This window comes from Hipposideros armiger, unplaced genomic scaffold (genome assembly GCF_001890085.2).
Source record: "Hipposideros armiger isolate ML-2016 unplaced genomic scaffold, ASM189008v1 scaffold_6, whole genome shotgun sequence".
Lineage (NCBI taxonomy): Eukaryota > Metazoa > Chordata > Mammalia > Chiroptera > Hipposideridae > Hipposideros > Hipposideros armiger.
In genome coordinates, this window is record NW_017731356.1 from 7,674,244 (window position 1) to 7,690,286 (window position 16,043).

Consider the following 16,043-nt stretch of genomic DNA (forward strand, 5'->3'; position numbering starts at 1 on the left):
TAATTTTATGGTTGGGGGTCACCACAACATGAGGAACTGTATTAAGGGGTCGCGGCATTAGGAAGGTTGAGAACTGCTGCACTAGACTATGAGTATCTTAAGTGCCAAGGTCATCTTGTTGGGGAAGCAGTGCAATGCCTGACATATTATTCAATTAATTATTTGATGAATAAGCGAACAAAACATGTACAAATGTCTGGAGACACTGTGGCTAAAAGCCCAGATTCAGAGGTCAGCCGACCTGGATCCCAAACCCAGCTCCATCCTTATGAGCTGCGTGATCTTGGACAAATTACTTCACCTTTCTCTGGAGTTTTCAGATTCCTCATCTATAACGTGCTGCACTAATAACATATACTTCATAGATGCACACCACAGTGCATGACAATACGTATTGTCATGGAAACTTGTATGTGTGGCCATCGTAGCTACTAACAGACTCCAAGCGTTTAACAGGTGTGATCCCCAACTCTAGTCGAGAACAACCCATTTTGTATGAGACACGATTTAATGGCCTTCCAGAATGCGAAAGAGCTCCAGGCACTGGTGAGCAGCTGTTTTCTACCTCTGCGGAGGACCTGCTGAGCGTCTTAAAGAGCCACATGAGCACTCTGGGCAGGAGGTATTAGACAGAGCCTCCTAATGTTCAAGGGTATGAAACTCGAGGCCGAAGCCTCAAGAAAAGCCATGGAATCCTCTTCTCTTGAGATTCTTTAAAACCTGGATACTTCATCGGCTCTCTCTAAGTCGGGTAAAGACCAGGAAAGCATCTCCCATGACAAGAACAGGCAGCTGGCCCAGGTCAGTCGAGTTTGAGTCGCAGCGCTGTTGACCTGGTTCCTGTGAAGTACTGTTATTACCTGCAGATATTAATACGTACAAAAAGGAGGAAAGCACGAAAGCAGACTCCTCCACTTGCTGAGGTTGTAATGAAACATTTAATATGCTCTTAGTCCTCATTCAGAGTAACTTTAAAGCTTATTAAGAAGCCACTTCTGAAGGACCTGAATCAACGGTGCCTGGTGGGAGTTCTCATGGGAGCAGGTAGCTTTGGGGGCCAGGTTCAGAGGCGACCTCAGGTAAGCACCTAATGACCTACCGCATGCCAATCATGATATATGCAATTTCTAGCTTCAGACAGCACATAGAAGAGGGGGAAAGGCACTTCCACTCCGCCCTCTGTGGAGGGAAAGTGTCCCAGAAACTATGAGGGGAGAGGCCCAAATTACACACCTATTATTCCTTTCAGACAGAAAGCTGTTTTGCGTATTTCCTCTGGGGAAGAAAATATTCTGATTTTAGTGCAGAAGTGGCTGCAGCCTCTTGCTCTTCTTCTTGCCAGCTCAGAGAAAGAAACCAAAGAGAAAGCAGATTTGTAGAAGGGAAAGCAGCGAGCAGAGGCTTTGCTCCTGAGCAACCTGAGGCTCGAGTGAAGGCTGAAAAGGGACCCTGTCCATACAGCACCTACAGGTGAGCAAGGAAACAAGGCTCGTCTGCAGTTTCATAACCATAAAAGGGGATTAAACAGAAGGCTGGAATGGTTATATGTGATAAAGACAGTTAAATGGAATTTAACGGTTTGTTCTCTTCCAAATTACTGAACATTAAGTTTAAATGTTTTCATATAAATACTAAATTATACTTATATAGCAGGATCACAAATTCACACGTTACCACTCAGTTTTTTAAGGACAATGTAGCTTCTTTATTTCCTAAAGCTATTCTTCCTTCAAGATAGCACCCCATTGAGGAGTAGGGGAAAAAAAAAACTACTTGCCAATTAATAATAGCTCAGACTCTTCCCTTTTAAACAGTGTCTTTTGGTAATTCCTTTTTTTTTTTTTTGAAAGCTTGTAAGAGTTTATTTGAGCCAAACTGATGACAATTACCAGGAAACAAAATCTCACAGATTGAGAAAATGCTCCCAATAATTCCTTTTTTTTTAAAAGAGAGAGCGTGTTCTGTTGATTTTCTGGCCCCCCGAATGGCTCAAGGTGATGGGAAGGAGGGCTGTGGCTGCTACACTGTGGCTGGTCTAGCTCACCCTTGATCTGGTGTCTGTGGGGGCACAATTGGCCCCTTGTGGCCTTTGGGGACACTGTGTAATCATTCCCTACAGGATGCCACATACACCCGGCTGCAGGGGAGTAGGGCCCTGCAGGGGAGTACGGCCCAGGCCACCCCAAGGCCAAGCTGCTATGGCTCCCAAGACACACTGGACAGGTTGCCAAGCCAAAGCCATCATCTCCTCAAGGCTTGCAGCCTCTCCCAAGCATTGGACAAGGAGAGGTGCCACAAGCCGCAGGGTTCTCAGGCTCTCCGTTCCTAGCAGCACATGTCTATCACAGCCTGCTCTCCGCCCCAAGCTTCCCCCTTGCAAAAGAGAAAATAGTATTTTTCTCTTACAGCTGCACTTGCTTTGTTTCAGCACAACTGGTTTTAACCAGCTGCAGCTATAAACTGATCATGACCTTTAGCAACCTCACCACCATCATCACCACTAAGAAAAGCTGATAAATAACTGAGAGCTCTGAGCGACTCCGATTGGCCAGACTCTTCCTGGACCCAACTGAGGGCTCTTTCCTGACCAATGAACCACAGGAATCGTTTCAACCAAGCACACACAGATGAACGGGTGCCCTCTGACTTTGCCAGGGTACAAATTTTCGATCATGAATTAGAATAAATACGCTGACCCCCTCCCTTGCTAGTGCATAAGACCCCTGACTTTTCTCCTCAGCACATTTGTTCACTGCTGCGTATCCCTTTGCCTGAGAAGCAACTGAGTTTAGGGCCTGTTTTGCTTGCACTGTAGTCATTGGTTTTCCATTCATAATCCCTACAGGAGGAGGAAGCGAGGACCCTGGCATCTGATGTCTTTGCCTTCCTCTTTGGTCCTTGTTCTCCTCCTCTAAAGTTCTTCTTTTTGTGCAGTAGGACTTCTCCTGAGTCATTGTTCCCAGGGGCACTAAGTCACATGACCTAGCACTGCTGGCAGATGGGATACAGGGAGAGAAAGTGGCTTAGTAATAAGGACACTTATTGAGAAGCAGTTTTAAATTATTATTCCCATTATATACCTATATTTAGAATGAGAAATACATAGTTTAATCTCGTAGGCAACAGGACAGTCAAGATTTTCCTTATTAAATTATATACTAATAATTTCTTTTTTAAACCACTTATATAGTGCTTAGCTACTTAGGTACTTTTCTAAGAGCTTGACTCATTTAATTCTTGCAATGCCCCTATGCAAAGGGTACTATTCTAATTATCATCCTCATTTTATAGATGAGGGATCTGCAGCACAGGACAGTTAGGTAACTTCCTTGCCCACCATTACAAGGTGAGCTGTGCATGAGCCAGGATTCAAGTCTAAGCAGTTTGGCTCCTGTAAAAGTCACCCACTCCTACCATAGTACCGCCACTGGGTGTCAGCATACCAAACTGAAGAAGCAGCAGTCTTTTAAGGAGGAGAAGGAAAAGCATTTATTTACCAGGGGCCTTCTAGATGCAAAACAGTTATGCATACATTTCCTAATTTGAGAGATGAGGAAACTCCAATAAAACAGAATATGCAATGTTTAGCTAATGAAGTGACTACTTGGATCAGAGGAGTTTTTGTCCATATCTTCTTAATTAAAAAAGAATAACACTAGAGTAGACTTAAAAGTTAAGACANACGTTTGTAGCCTCAAAGAGCATTAGGCAGTTAATGCCTGTGACATACCTCTCAGGGAGGCCAGTCACTACCGTTATGCCCTCTTAGCGACAGGGACCTGGGTGCTGTGAGATCCAGCACTCACTCACACACTTGTCATCATCCATCAGTCACAGAGTCAGGGCTGGAAACCAATGTCGCCAGGATCTCAGGTCCTCCTGACCTGTGTAGACCCAGTACCAGCCAGCAGCCTTCAGAAAAGACTGTTTACAACAACAACGAAAGGTGTACCGATTAATAACAGGATTCCAATAGGGTATTCCCATGCTTCAGGGGAGATAAGACTTGTGGACACTCAACAGGCGACAATGTGAAAACCAAGGGCGAGGCTGTGTGTGTGGCTCAGGCGGGTGAGAGCTGCAGGAGTCGGAGGGAGGGGACGGGATTGTGGAGGTTTGTGGAGGCAGAGCCTGGCTCCCCACATTTCACACCAGCTGGGCTTCTGGTAGCTCAGACAGTGCTCTGTATTTACACAGCCAGAGAACGTACGTAATGCTCCTACCTAACGACAAAGCATCGGTACATCTGCAGCAGAAGAGGGCGCATTAGACATCCGCCAGTCAGGCCCCGCGCTCCTGTTACTGACTGACCCGGACTTAAGAAATTCCCGTTGCCTAGTGATAGCATAGCCGACTACAAGGCGACGGGACCCAGCCCGGGTCCTGCTCCAGAGAGACAGACAGAGAAGCGCTCATAGGTCTGGAGGCATCTTACTCGCTGAAACGAGCTAATTCTTTTAGGTAGCTCAGGGTTTCAATGAAGGCCAACAGGTGACTTCAGTGAAATTTTTTTTTTCTTTCCAAAAAGAAAGAAATGAGTTAAAGCAATGGTTTCAGATTTCGGGATTTTCACGGAACAAACTTCCCCTTCCTACCAAAAAACCACTATATATATATATATATATATATNCCATGACAATACGATGCCTACAGCAATCTAACTTGATAGCCAGATGCCAGAATGTGAAAAAAAAAATAGGACCAGCTAAGAAAGTGAGAGAAATATAATTAATCTGAACCACACACACACACACACACAAATGTGCACAAAAGTAGGACCAAGAGGGAAATTGCTGAAACGTTACTGAAGAGGGAATTATGACACGATGCAATAATCAAGTTTTAGTATAAAAACTTTTACTAACTAGAGCTGTGAGTTGGTCTGCAACGAAGACTGAGGAAGGAGTCAAATTAGTCCAGGACTGCCCACCCCCGGCCCTGCCCCCGCCCCAATAATTTCTGCAGAGCCCCATGGTGTCATGGTTGATTCCAGCGGTAGCATTCTGAGACCCTAACTTTCCTGAGAATCTGAAGCCATCATCCGACGTGCTGCCACCACGGCATTCTGCTCACCTCCAGTCGGCTTTTATACCCAGCTTTTCCATCGGGTAAGTAGTTTCCATCGAGTGAAGCTAATTTGAAGAGACTGGACTGAGCCGTGTCCTGGGAGGCCCTGTCCCGTTGCCTTCTCCATGCCCACTGTAGGCAGTAGGTCAGCACAACCCTCTTGGGGGACCCAACATGGCAGAGGGTCAGGGAGGTTAGGAAAGGAGAACAACGTAGAGGTTGTGCTCCCTGAGCTCAGCCTGGGGTGGGTGGTCCTCATCATGGCTGGGTTGGGTAGCGCCGCTGAGCTAGGCGATTTGGCCGGTTCAGGCTGGTAGCCATGGAGAGCTGCAAGAGCACAAGCATCACACTGGATTACAGCCCCGAGCATGACAGCTCCCAGGGCCAGCTGGGTGGACTGAGCTAGGCTTCCTGAGAATCTAGAACACATCCGCTGCATTTGGCTTCCCAGGGTGGTATTCTAACTATTCACTTCCACCCACCACCTTCACCTGTTAAATATGGCAAAAGAAATTCGGTTTTATAAAGAGGGGAGGCCAAATGATGCATTAGAACCATCGGTCTGCCCCAGGTCACTAAGGAGCGGGGAGTTTAGCATCTCGCGAAGTTTGCAGCGATCCCCTCATGTCCAGGATGGAGTGACAGTGCAAGCACACCACTGATGCCAACAATTGTGTCCCTTGAGTCTTGAGGCTTATGAAAAGTCAAGAGCAATAGTAATAGTGACATGGATTGAACCGCTTCTGGGCGCCAGGCCCTTCACACACATGCTTCCCATTTAATTCTCACAACTACTTGGTGAGGTAGCTACTACTAAGCCCATTTTACAGACGCAAACACTGAGACTTAGAGAGGTTAAGTCGTTGCTCAAGACCTCATGCACGGTAAGTGGTAAACTAGGATTATAAACCCAGGTCTCCTTAATCCAAAACCTGAGCTAACCCCTGTCCCTCAAGGCGTCCTTACCTGGGGGACCTGAGATGGATTGTAGAGAGGAACAGCCCCTTTCAAGGGGGTTGGGGGAAGCAGAGCACCAGGGCTGAAGTAGACCTCAGAGGAAACACCCTGTGACGGAAAATAACAGAAAATCCCATGAGTCACCGCTTCCCAGATTCCCGAACATCATGGGCTCCCCTGAGAGTCAGCTTTGGTCAAGATATGCAGATGAGAAGGGCTTCTCGATAGAACTCAGGGAATCTCAAGCAATCAAACATGGTTCAAGTGGGCACAGCCAATCCCTGGGTCTAGGGTGGCAATGCAGGTGTGGCTGGAGCGCGGGACGAAAAAGCCCCAATAATTTATATCGATAGCATCATAAAAAGTAACATCACACTCTCTGAAAGGCCTAAAATACTACAAGTCTGCTCTAACCAGGCCACAAGAAAATGTTTTCCTGGCAATCAGCATGAAATCCATACTGGTGTGAACAATTCAAGAGTTTATTACATACAGCCCTTGCCAAGGACACGGGTGAACTCTGGTGCCTCCTGGGACACGGAAAGAGGCCGTTCTGAGATTCCACCTAAGAAAGCAGTTATGGGCTAAATCACGTCCCCCCAAAACTTCATATGTCGAAATCCTAACCCCAGTACCTCAGAATGTATTTGGAGATAGGGGCTATAAAGAGGTTATTAAGGCGAAATGAGGTCATCAGGGTGGGTCCTAATCCAATGTGACTCGTGTCCTTGTAAGAAGAAATTTGGACACAGGCGCACACAGAGGGCATGTGAAGACTCAGGGAGAAGATGGCCGTCTACACGCCAAGGACAGAGGCCTCAAGGGAAACCAACCCTGCCGACACCTGGATCTCAGACTTCCAGTCTCCAGAACAGTGAGGAAATAACATACTGTTGTTTACACCCCACAGTCTGTGACGCCGTGTTATGGCGGCCCAAGCAAACTATTAGAGGAGCTTCCCCCCCTTCCCCATGAGTCGGGCCCTCGCAGGGTGGCAGCCCCAGCCCACACTGAAGGCTCAGTCCTAACACACAGGTGCCTGGTGGTGCCCCAGGCTCCAGCCCATGAGTTACTGACCTCCAGCCCAGATGAGCCTCCACTCCCAGTGCCTTCAGCTGTTCCCCCACCGGACGCTGATCCCCAGACTTGAACCCCACCTAGAAAGCAATGAGTCAGAGCTGTTTCCACCGCTCAGGACTGAGGGGTCCACACTCCCAGGAGGTACCCCCTCAAACCCCGAGGAGCACAGAAAGGACCACCGATGGCCCAGAGGACATGAAGCTGGCGATACCTGTGCCCATAGGGAAGGTGCTGGTGCCTGGCAGAGATGGAGGCTCTGGGAGAGATGTCAGTGAGAGGCCTGGGTGAGCTTGAGGGGGAGACGGTTGTCTGGGGGTCTCCTGCTTGGTGGAGAAAGAAAGGGAGCACGGGTGGTTAACAAGCCCTTGCCGACCTGCTGTGTTCCTGCAGCGCCCACCATGGTGGCCTCTGCTCCCAAACTCCACCTCCTTCGTGCCACTCCTCCGTTCAATAAATCCAAATTATCGCTGACCCTCTAAAGTTCAAGTTCTTCAACCTAATTCTCAAGGCCCTTCATCATCTGCCTTTCCCCTCACACGACGAATTCATTTCACACAATCTCCCATCACAAACCTCCGTTTCATCGGCACTGGGGTAGAGTCCAGGGCCAGCTCTGAGCCCTCCCACTGCTGCGGAAACGTCCCCTGAATGACCCACGGAAGACGGAGCTTCCCTGCCCTCCCACCAGTTACCTCAGAGTCTTGGCTGTCAGAGGAGTCTTCATCTGCAGAGGGGGACGTGTTGGTGGGCTTTGAGCGAAACCAGCTGAACCAGCCAAACCCTGAGCTCTGGAGGACAAGGGGCATTTTGATGGCTTCTCCCGCTGAATGTGAGAGCAGCCCACTCCAATGTGACAGTGGTGAGACGGGAAGGGGACACAACCAGAGCCCAGATTCCCACTCGGCTCCACCCCCTGGGACCCGGTCCCTCCACCTGTGCATTCTCTCACGACTCCTACCTTTTCTTTCTGTGCAGTGTTTTGGGAAGATTTTTCATCTGCCTCATCAGAGGACTCCTCCTCATCCTCCTTGGCTGAAATGGTGGAACCCTCAGAAATAGCTCGTGCTCTGGGAATCGGAGGCACCTGGAAATTTTTTAAAAAGAACTAATATTTGTATAGCTCTTGATGGGTCACGAAGGCACATTTCCATGGACTCCATCGGAGTCCATGGACCTGCTCAGTAAATCTGTGGGATTGTCTTATAGGGCCCTACTTTACTGATGAGGAAGTTGGGCTTGGCCATGACAAATGATTTGCCACCAATTGTCTCAGGACAAGGCCAGAGCCCAACCCCAGTTCTCGCATTATCCCTAAAACTATGGGGGTTCAGCTGCTGTGCTGTCTCCCCAGAAACATCAGGTTTCCTGATCTATACCAAAGCCAGAGCAGGGGGTATAGAATGCTACCCCTGGAGATGAAGATGAACAGGAAACATCCCGTGGGACCTCCAAACCCAAAAGCACAGAAAATGTAACAACCACGGAACCTCACTCTTCCTAGAGCTCATTTCCTGGGAGACTGCCTGAAGGTCAACTGTGAACAATGCACCTGGGGGAGGGGGGTACCCCACATCCCTTTATATCGCATTTTTTTGTGTAGGAAAATATACTTAGCACAAAGTTTACCAATCTAACCATTTTTAAGTGTACAATTCAGGGGCATTACTATATTCACCATGTTGTACAACCATCACCACTACCCATTTCCAGAACTTTTCTGTCTTCCCCAGTAGAAACTCTGTGAAACCCTATCTCCCCATTTCCCCTCACCCCAGCCGCTGGTAACCTCTCCTCTACTTCTTGTCTCGCATAAATGGAATCACACAATATTTGTCCTCATGTATTAATGCTTACATTTTACACTGTCAAAAAAAACAACCCCATAATTGGCACAACTTTCTTTGGCAAGAAAATATGAGAAAAGCTTTATATTTTATCCTAATGAGTATAGTATCTACTATGTGCCAGACACTGTTCTAAGTGTTATATATAACGATCCATTTAATCTTTTTTTTATTAAGGTATAATTGACATACAACATTGTACTTGTTTCAGGAGTACTTCATAATGATTTATATGTGTATGTACTGCAAAAACATTTAATCTTTACAACAGTCCTGTGAGGTAGGTGCTATGATATCATTCCATTCTACCTACGAGAAAACTAAGGCACAGAAAGGTTGAGCCACCTGTTAAAGGTCACACAGGTAGTAAATAGCAGAGCAAGGATTCTGGCTCTCCTTCTAGAGATTTCTCCTAATTGAATAATTCAGGAAATAGACAAGGGCTTACATACTAGGATGCCCATCACTGCGTTTTATATGTGAGAGGAAGGAAGGAAGGAAGGAAGGAAGGAAGGAAGGAAGGAAGGAAGGAAGGAAGGAAGGGAGGGAGGGAGGGAAGGCAGGCAAGGGGGGAAGAAGGAAAAGGGAAATAGACAGAGAGAGTAGGAAGGAAAGAAAAGGAAAAGAAAAGCAACACTCTCAAAACAAACGACGACCTAAAAGCCGCTCCTCACGGGCCTACGTGACCTTGTGTCTCCACCTCTCCGGCCTCCCAGCTCAGCGCTCTCCCACCGCCGCCCACCTTCTCGATACGGTGATTCCCGAGCCCTTCCCTGATGGCACCAAGTCAGTCCCACTCCAGAGCCTTTGCTCCTGCTATTCCGTGTGCTTTGAACACCTGGTCCCTAGATTTGTACCTGGCTCAGGTACATGCTCCATTCTGACCTTGCTCAAGGCCTCCTGAGGGACGCCTTCCCTGCCACCCCAACTAAATTAAGATCCCCCATGCGTACAGTTGCTTATTTGCAGTCACCTCCAGTGGGGTAGGCTTTGTCTGGTTCCCTGTGGATCCCCAGCCTCTGGAACAGTGGGCGTTGTGGGGACTCAGTTACCACTTGTGAATGAATGAATGAATGAGGATGCTTCCGTACAATGGATTTTATCATACCAATATTAAAATTCATATTTACGAATGACATGGAAAACCTCATTTTATAGTATTAAATAACAAATAGGAAACCAAGCTTCACATGCGCTTGTTTGTAACCATTTAAAAACACATATGTGTATATGTATGTACATATATATACTCGTATATACATACACGTAAAACAAAAATATTGGAAGGAAATCACCAAAGTATTTGACCGTGGGATTATGAGTGATATTTGATTCCTTATCTTTTCAAGTTTTCTATAACCATAATGTACTGGTTTTTTCCGTCAGAAAACGAAAAGTAAAGCATCAAAGTTCTGTAAGGCCCGTAGCCCAGTTACCGCTTGAGGAAGTTACATGATGTCACCCTCCAACCAGACAAAGTTGAAGAACATCTTAAATTGGGGAGCAGCAATGCCCATTGTCAGGGGAAGGGAGAATTCATTCAACAGATAGAATGATGAGTTAGACATGGTTGCCCCCAACACCTTACAGTCTGAGAAGAAGACACAGCTGATGTAGACCTTTCTTGGAAGTAAAACAAGGTAAAAATTAAAATAAGAAAATAAATAGCAAGGGTCTTCCCCGATGGGGCAGGGCATCCTGCGTGTTGGGTACAACAGTAGGACGAATGTGTCAGAGGGGGCAGATCTGTGAAGCCAAAACTACACCCACGTCCCCTGGGGACACAGGTTGGTGGAAGGGGACATAAGCAGAAACACAGCCTCCTCTAGCCTCCCAGGATTTCGTGTAGAAGGAAAAAAGAAGGAACAAGGTGCCATGTGGAAGAGACAGCTGGTGCAAGGCCTAGGAAGGTGTTTCCATGTGGCTAAGAAACCAGGGGGTTGGGGTAAACCCTGAAGCTTAGCATAGGCGTGGTCCTCTCACCTGAGGTTTGGAAACAGCCATTTGACCACTGGGATGCTGGAAGGTTTCTTGGGACACTGTGTTCTCTGCTATGGCACAAAAACAAACAAAAATCATGACTTGCAGTTGTGCTTTTTCCATCCATCCTGAAGAAGGGGAATGGGACAGTCAGCTTTCCAATTGCAAAGCGGCGGGGGGAGCTCCGAGCCCACAACCCCAAGTGTGTCACAGTGAACCTGAATTCCACTCGCATGGCCCTCTCGATTCCAGCTGCCCCAGGACACGCTGGTCACCCAACCTCCACCCTGAACACCAAGGTCATGCCTTAGGGACCCTGGAAATCAGGGCCGCATTGCATGCCAGGGACCCTCCCCGGCCGTCCCCTTGGTTTGAGCCTCCCACCTTGGACAGGCCCTTATCTCAGAAGGTCTAAGAGTGAATCCCCCTGTCTGGTCCCCACAGTTTCCCTGGCGTCACTCCGCACTGCTCACCCACCCTCAGCCCCTGCTGTTCCAGGCCTGCCGGGCCTAAGGAACTTGGGACAGGACAGAAGCACAGGCCTCTGCTGGCAGTGAGCTCTCAGGTGCAGGACGACTTCAGGAGGGACCTGTCCTGCACTGCAGCTCAAGGTGCAGGTGGCACTTTCTTCCCTTCTCTACCCAACAGCCTCTCTGCTAGAACCTGTGATCCCAGGGGAGGGCAGGATAGGCTGCCATTGGCCTTGCTATGCTTGTCCCAGCAGAGAGGCCAACTGGAATGGGGAGAGCAATCTCCCTCGGATGTATTATGCAGTTCCAGCACCGGGGCTGAAACACAGTAGGCCCTCTGTCATGTGTACACCCCCCATTCAGGTCTCTACCAGCTCCCACCCCCCATTCCTCCCACTGGTCCCCGAGCCCCTTTATCCGCTTCCTCCCCTCCAGATCTCCTCGCCCCAGGCTTCCAGCCTAGCACAGGTCTTACCAGGGGGCGGAAGTGGGGGCATCTGCTGGGTTTCCTCCCAGGCCCTTCCTGCCGGAGCTTCTGTCACTGCCATGCTGCCACCGGTCCCTGGCAGGTGCATCTGGGGAACCGAGTAAAGAGGCACCGAGACCCCCGTCTGCCCCAAACCACCTCCCGCTGGGTAGGAGCCAGGCTGGAGGGGAAAGGGTTGCTGTAGGCTGGGTTGGGCCGGGACTGTTTGTTCCGCTGTTGGCCACAGGGCTGGGCGGTCTTCAGTGGCTTCTGGGTCACCTTGATGTCCCGAAAGATCCTGGTAGAAAGTGTTTTCTAAGGACACGGGCAAAGAAAAAGAAGTGAGGCCCAAATTGTGGCATTTACGTGGACGAAATCACACCAGGAACATTCCTGCCCGTGTCCTCTTTGGAAAGCAGTGACAAGGACAGGCCCCTCGATGTGGCTGCCATGAATATGATGGCATGTACCACACAGCAGTGACTGCGACACCACTCACAGCTTATGACTTAGAGTTTACAACAGTAGTGCCCTCACTACCTTGTGTGACCTCGGAGCCTTAAACCAGTGGGCTGGGAGGGCAGAAGTTACCATCTCCTGTAACACCGCACTTTTTTATTTCTGGATAAACCTTCTCCTTCAAGGGTTTCCTAATGGGCTTGGGTGTTTGAAAACTTAGAACGTTTCCAGTTAAAATGCCAATCAGACCACAGAAATAACGGCTTTGCTTTTAACGCATTGGGTCATTGGCCCCGGAAGGGCCCTTGGTGGTATTCACTCCAGCTCTGCCATTCTGCTGATGAGACGGACTGAGGTGTGGACATGTACAATGACTGACCCAAGGTCACAGGACTGGCGTGGGCGGGTGACCCACCTGCTCGGTTGGGTGACAGGAGACCCAGCTGCTTCCTAGCGGAAGCGGACATGCAGAGACGCCAGCTTGCCCTTCAGTTACAGATTCTATGACCCAGCCGCATGGCCAAGAACCAGAAACCAAGGCGTGCCCTTCCTGCCTTCCTCTCCCTCATCCCTGAAGGAAGAGCGAAGGGCTGGGAAATGGCCGGGAGTCCAGAGATGAGGCCCTGCTCTGACTCCACAATGGGGTGGCATTTGGGGAAAGGGCACAGAATTAATTGGGGGCAACAATGTCCGCTGACCCAGCACTCAGAGAGGCACCCTGAGGGGAAAGGAGGGATGTGCTGAGACACTTTGAAACATATTTCATTCCCATGGATGTGGCAACTGACAGGCCACAAGCCTTAAGAGCGCCCTGTGCTCCCAACACTAAAGTGAAATACAGACAGAGAATCCACAGTCTCTGGACAATGGATTCAGCTGGGGAGCCGGCAGTAGCACCGGTGAAATTATTAGATAACAATGCCCACCGTGCAACAAGTCTGAAAACCTGAACGTGAAGCAGCAACTCTACTAATGGGGGGATTTGGAAATGTCAGGATGCCCATGGCCGTGGGAGCTACATGGAGAAGGTGACTGGGCTGATGGGTCAGACCGACACAGGCAAGGAAGGCATTCCAGGAAGGGAAGGGCAAATACGTTTCAAGTTACGTTATCCCAGGAGTCAGCTACTTACACATTGAGCTCATCAATTTGGGTACCTGTTGTTCCTCTGACTCCCGAAATATCTGAGCGAGCAGAATGGGGCTCCCCAGCATCTCCTGCTACCTTTGGCTATTTAAAATAAAGTAAAATCCTTTAAGCAACACACACACACACACACACACACACACACACACACACACACACACAAAGAACAGGGAAGAGTGGTTTAAAAATTAAGTAATGAAACTGCAGAGGGAGTGCCAAGGTTAGGGAATCTCGGCCGAGTGCTTGGGGCTGGTGGGGAGGGTCCGTCCAGTGGGGGTGCAGCCGCGGCCCTTTGGGGCTCCCAGCCCTTCTCAGAGCAGGCGGGGACCAGGAGGCCAGGGCCGTCCGTGTCTCCCTAAGGAAGGGGCAAGTGGAAGGAACTCAGCGCCCCAGAGTGTAGAGCATATGGAGGGGCTAAGGGCCCTGCATGCCTTAAAAAAACCCGCCCTGTCCTTTCTCAGACAGAGTGGGAGAAAGAAAATGAAGGAAGCCCTGTTCCAATTACCATTACAATTACAACCAGCAGCTTTTGCAATTGTCAGAACAAAAAGGAAAGGCCCGGAAGTCTTTGAAGCAATTGCCCTACATTACATGAAAGTGACACGGGCCCACGGTGATCCATTGTTCCAAAGAGAGAAATGGAAGCTTTGATGGTCTTGAAACGTATTTTCTGGGACCGCAGAGAAGGGTGGCAAGGGTGGTTTTTGAAAAGGGCCCCACTGTCTCACAAGTGAACCCAGCAAAACGTTTCCGCCCAGGAGAGAGGCAGCAAGCCTTCGGGAAGCTGAGCGTGGCCAGGCTGGGCCTCGTGGGTGATGGGGGGCCCCACGGCCCTCCATGGGGTCAGGGGTTTGCCGAGGTCAGTGCCTGCCTCCTCTGTGTCTAGGGGAACTAAGAGCCAAACAAAGGGTCCACCCACTGGCCCTGCTCCAACCCCACTCACCTCCAGCTCCTTGTGCCGCCTCCGCAGGCCCACGAGCCAGTCTGGCTCCGAGTCCCTGTCTCCACGGCGTCTCTCTAACACCAGAGGATCAGACAGCTTCAGCTTCTCTGCTAGCTGTTCCAGGATTCCAGATGGGTCAGGAGCAGAAAGGAAGAGAGGGCACAGGAGGGAGAGAAGAGACATGGCAAGAAAACAGGGAAAGAGGCAATAAAGGGAAAGAAGAAACAGAGCCTTAATGCACTTGTGTATTAGATTACAGAGGATAATTGAGAGAGAGCAAATGCAGCAGATATCGTCCCAACATTGCAATAAATAGGCAATTAACCCATCTTGGTGTTAGAGGCTACGTGGAATATGAGGAGAAGCGGTTACCTGGCTTGATGTCCCTGCAAAGCTATCTGCTGTCTAGCAGCGCTTCTCAAACTTGGGTGCTCATAGGACCACTTGAGACCTTGTGAAAATGCTAATTCTGAAATCTGGGTGGGGCCTGAGATTCTACATTCCTAACAAGCTCCCAGGTGATGTCCATGCTACTGGTCCAGCAACTACTTTGCATTGCAAGGCTCTACTCCATTATTAATTCCCAAACTTTCCCAACTCCTCTATTCTGGGGCCCTGAGCTCACTACCCACCATCATCCTATTGGCAGAAATCTCAGGGTAGGGGGCTCAGCAAGACAGACTTGATTGGTCACAGAAACCCATGCTTGGGCCTTCTCTACAGGAAAGGAAAAATTGATGGCAGGCTGCTTTTTCGCCACCACCCCCAACCCCCACCTCCGACCCACCTCCGACCTCTCCTCCAGCTAATGTACATTTTCTTCAATTAATTCAAACAACTATTTGCCGAATTGTTTTCTTCCCCAGGAACTAAAAGTTGCTGTTTGGTTGTTGAAATGTATCCCACATGTGATAAAGTACTCCATGCATTTCAAAGCATTTTCATAAGGAGCACTTCCTGTTGTAATCACTGAAATATATTTGCTAAGCCTGGCTTTTATCATTAGAATGGCTCACTTTCACATTGCACTTTTTCTGCATCACCCGAAAAGGCTGATGCAAGAACGAATGTCTTGCAGAGCACACCCCTGGCTCCCAGCCCCCCAATCCCACTGCCCTCCGCCAACAGCACCCTTCTTTGTGCAGTGTCAGGCCTCGGCTTATCACATCTGGGCATGCACCCATGGTCAAAGACAGCCATGGGCTCCTATTCTACAGCATGTTCAAAGACGATGAAATGTGGAGGCTAAGCTGCTTTCTCTGAACGCTGAAGATAAAACAGTTGCAGAGAATGCTTTGAGACGCTCACCTTGATGAGTTCCACCAATAGCACCGGGTGAATGCTCTCCTCCTGGCTATGCAGGGCCGTGCCAATGGCTTCGCAGTAATGCAAGGCCTGGGACGCAAGGCCGTAATCTGCCAGACGGGAAGCATACAGCAGCTTATACACCTGTGAAGGGGAACAGGGCCAGTGACGAGTCCATCCAGGCAGGGATAGAAAGAGAGAGAAGTAGATGAGACTTCTTGGAAATCAACTGACGGTCAGCTTCCTCTGGCGCTGGCAGCTCAATAGCAAAAGGGCCTTGTGCCATTTGGGGCATTCTGTCTGGGTGTGGGCACAATTCCAAACCC

The 16,043-nt window shown here is 49.2% G+C and overlaps 1 protein-coding gene across 5 annotated transcripts in view; it reads right to left on the reverse strand.

Moving 5' to 3' along the window:
• Positions 1 to 4,840: 4,840 nt before the first annotated feature.
• Positions 4,841 to 16,043, reverse strand: part of SEC16B (SEC16 homolog B, endoplasmic reticulum export factor) — an 82,680-nt gene continuing 71,477 nt past the window's right edge. For 3 of the 5 annotated variants that reach the window (XM_019646405.1, XM_019646417.1, XM_019646400.1), the window contains 11 exons: positions 15,721 to 15,861; positions 14,413 to 14,526; positions 13,481 to 13,553; positions 11,874 to 12,179; positions 10,932 to 10,999; positions 8,063 to 8,188; positions 7,797 to 7,892; positions 7,316 to 7,424; positions 7,102 to 7,181; positions 6,034 to 6,132; positions 4,841 to 5,394 (listed from right to left, as the gene is read on the reverse strand). In XM_019646405.1, coding sequence (XP_019501950.1) covers positions 5,326 to 5,394; positions 6,034 to 6,132; positions 7,102 to 7,181; positions 7,316 to 7,424; positions 7,797 to 7,892; positions 8,063 to 8,188; positions 10,932 to 10,999; positions 11,874 to 12,179; positions 13,481 to 13,553; positions 14,413 to 14,526; positions 15,721 to 15,861 — 1,281 coding nt within the window. In that variant the 3' untranslated portion in view covers positions 4,841 to 5,325. The remainder of the gene's footprint in view (positions 5,395 to 6,033; positions 6,133 to 7,101; positions 7,182 to 7,315; positions 7,425 to 7,796; positions 7,893 to 8,062; positions 8,189 to 10,931; positions 11,000 to 11,873; positions 12,180 to 13,480; positions 13,554 to 14,412; positions 14,527 to 15,720; positions 15,862 to 16,043) is intronic. The other 2 variants (XM_019646425.1, XM_019646410.1) reach the window with 1 other exon arrangement.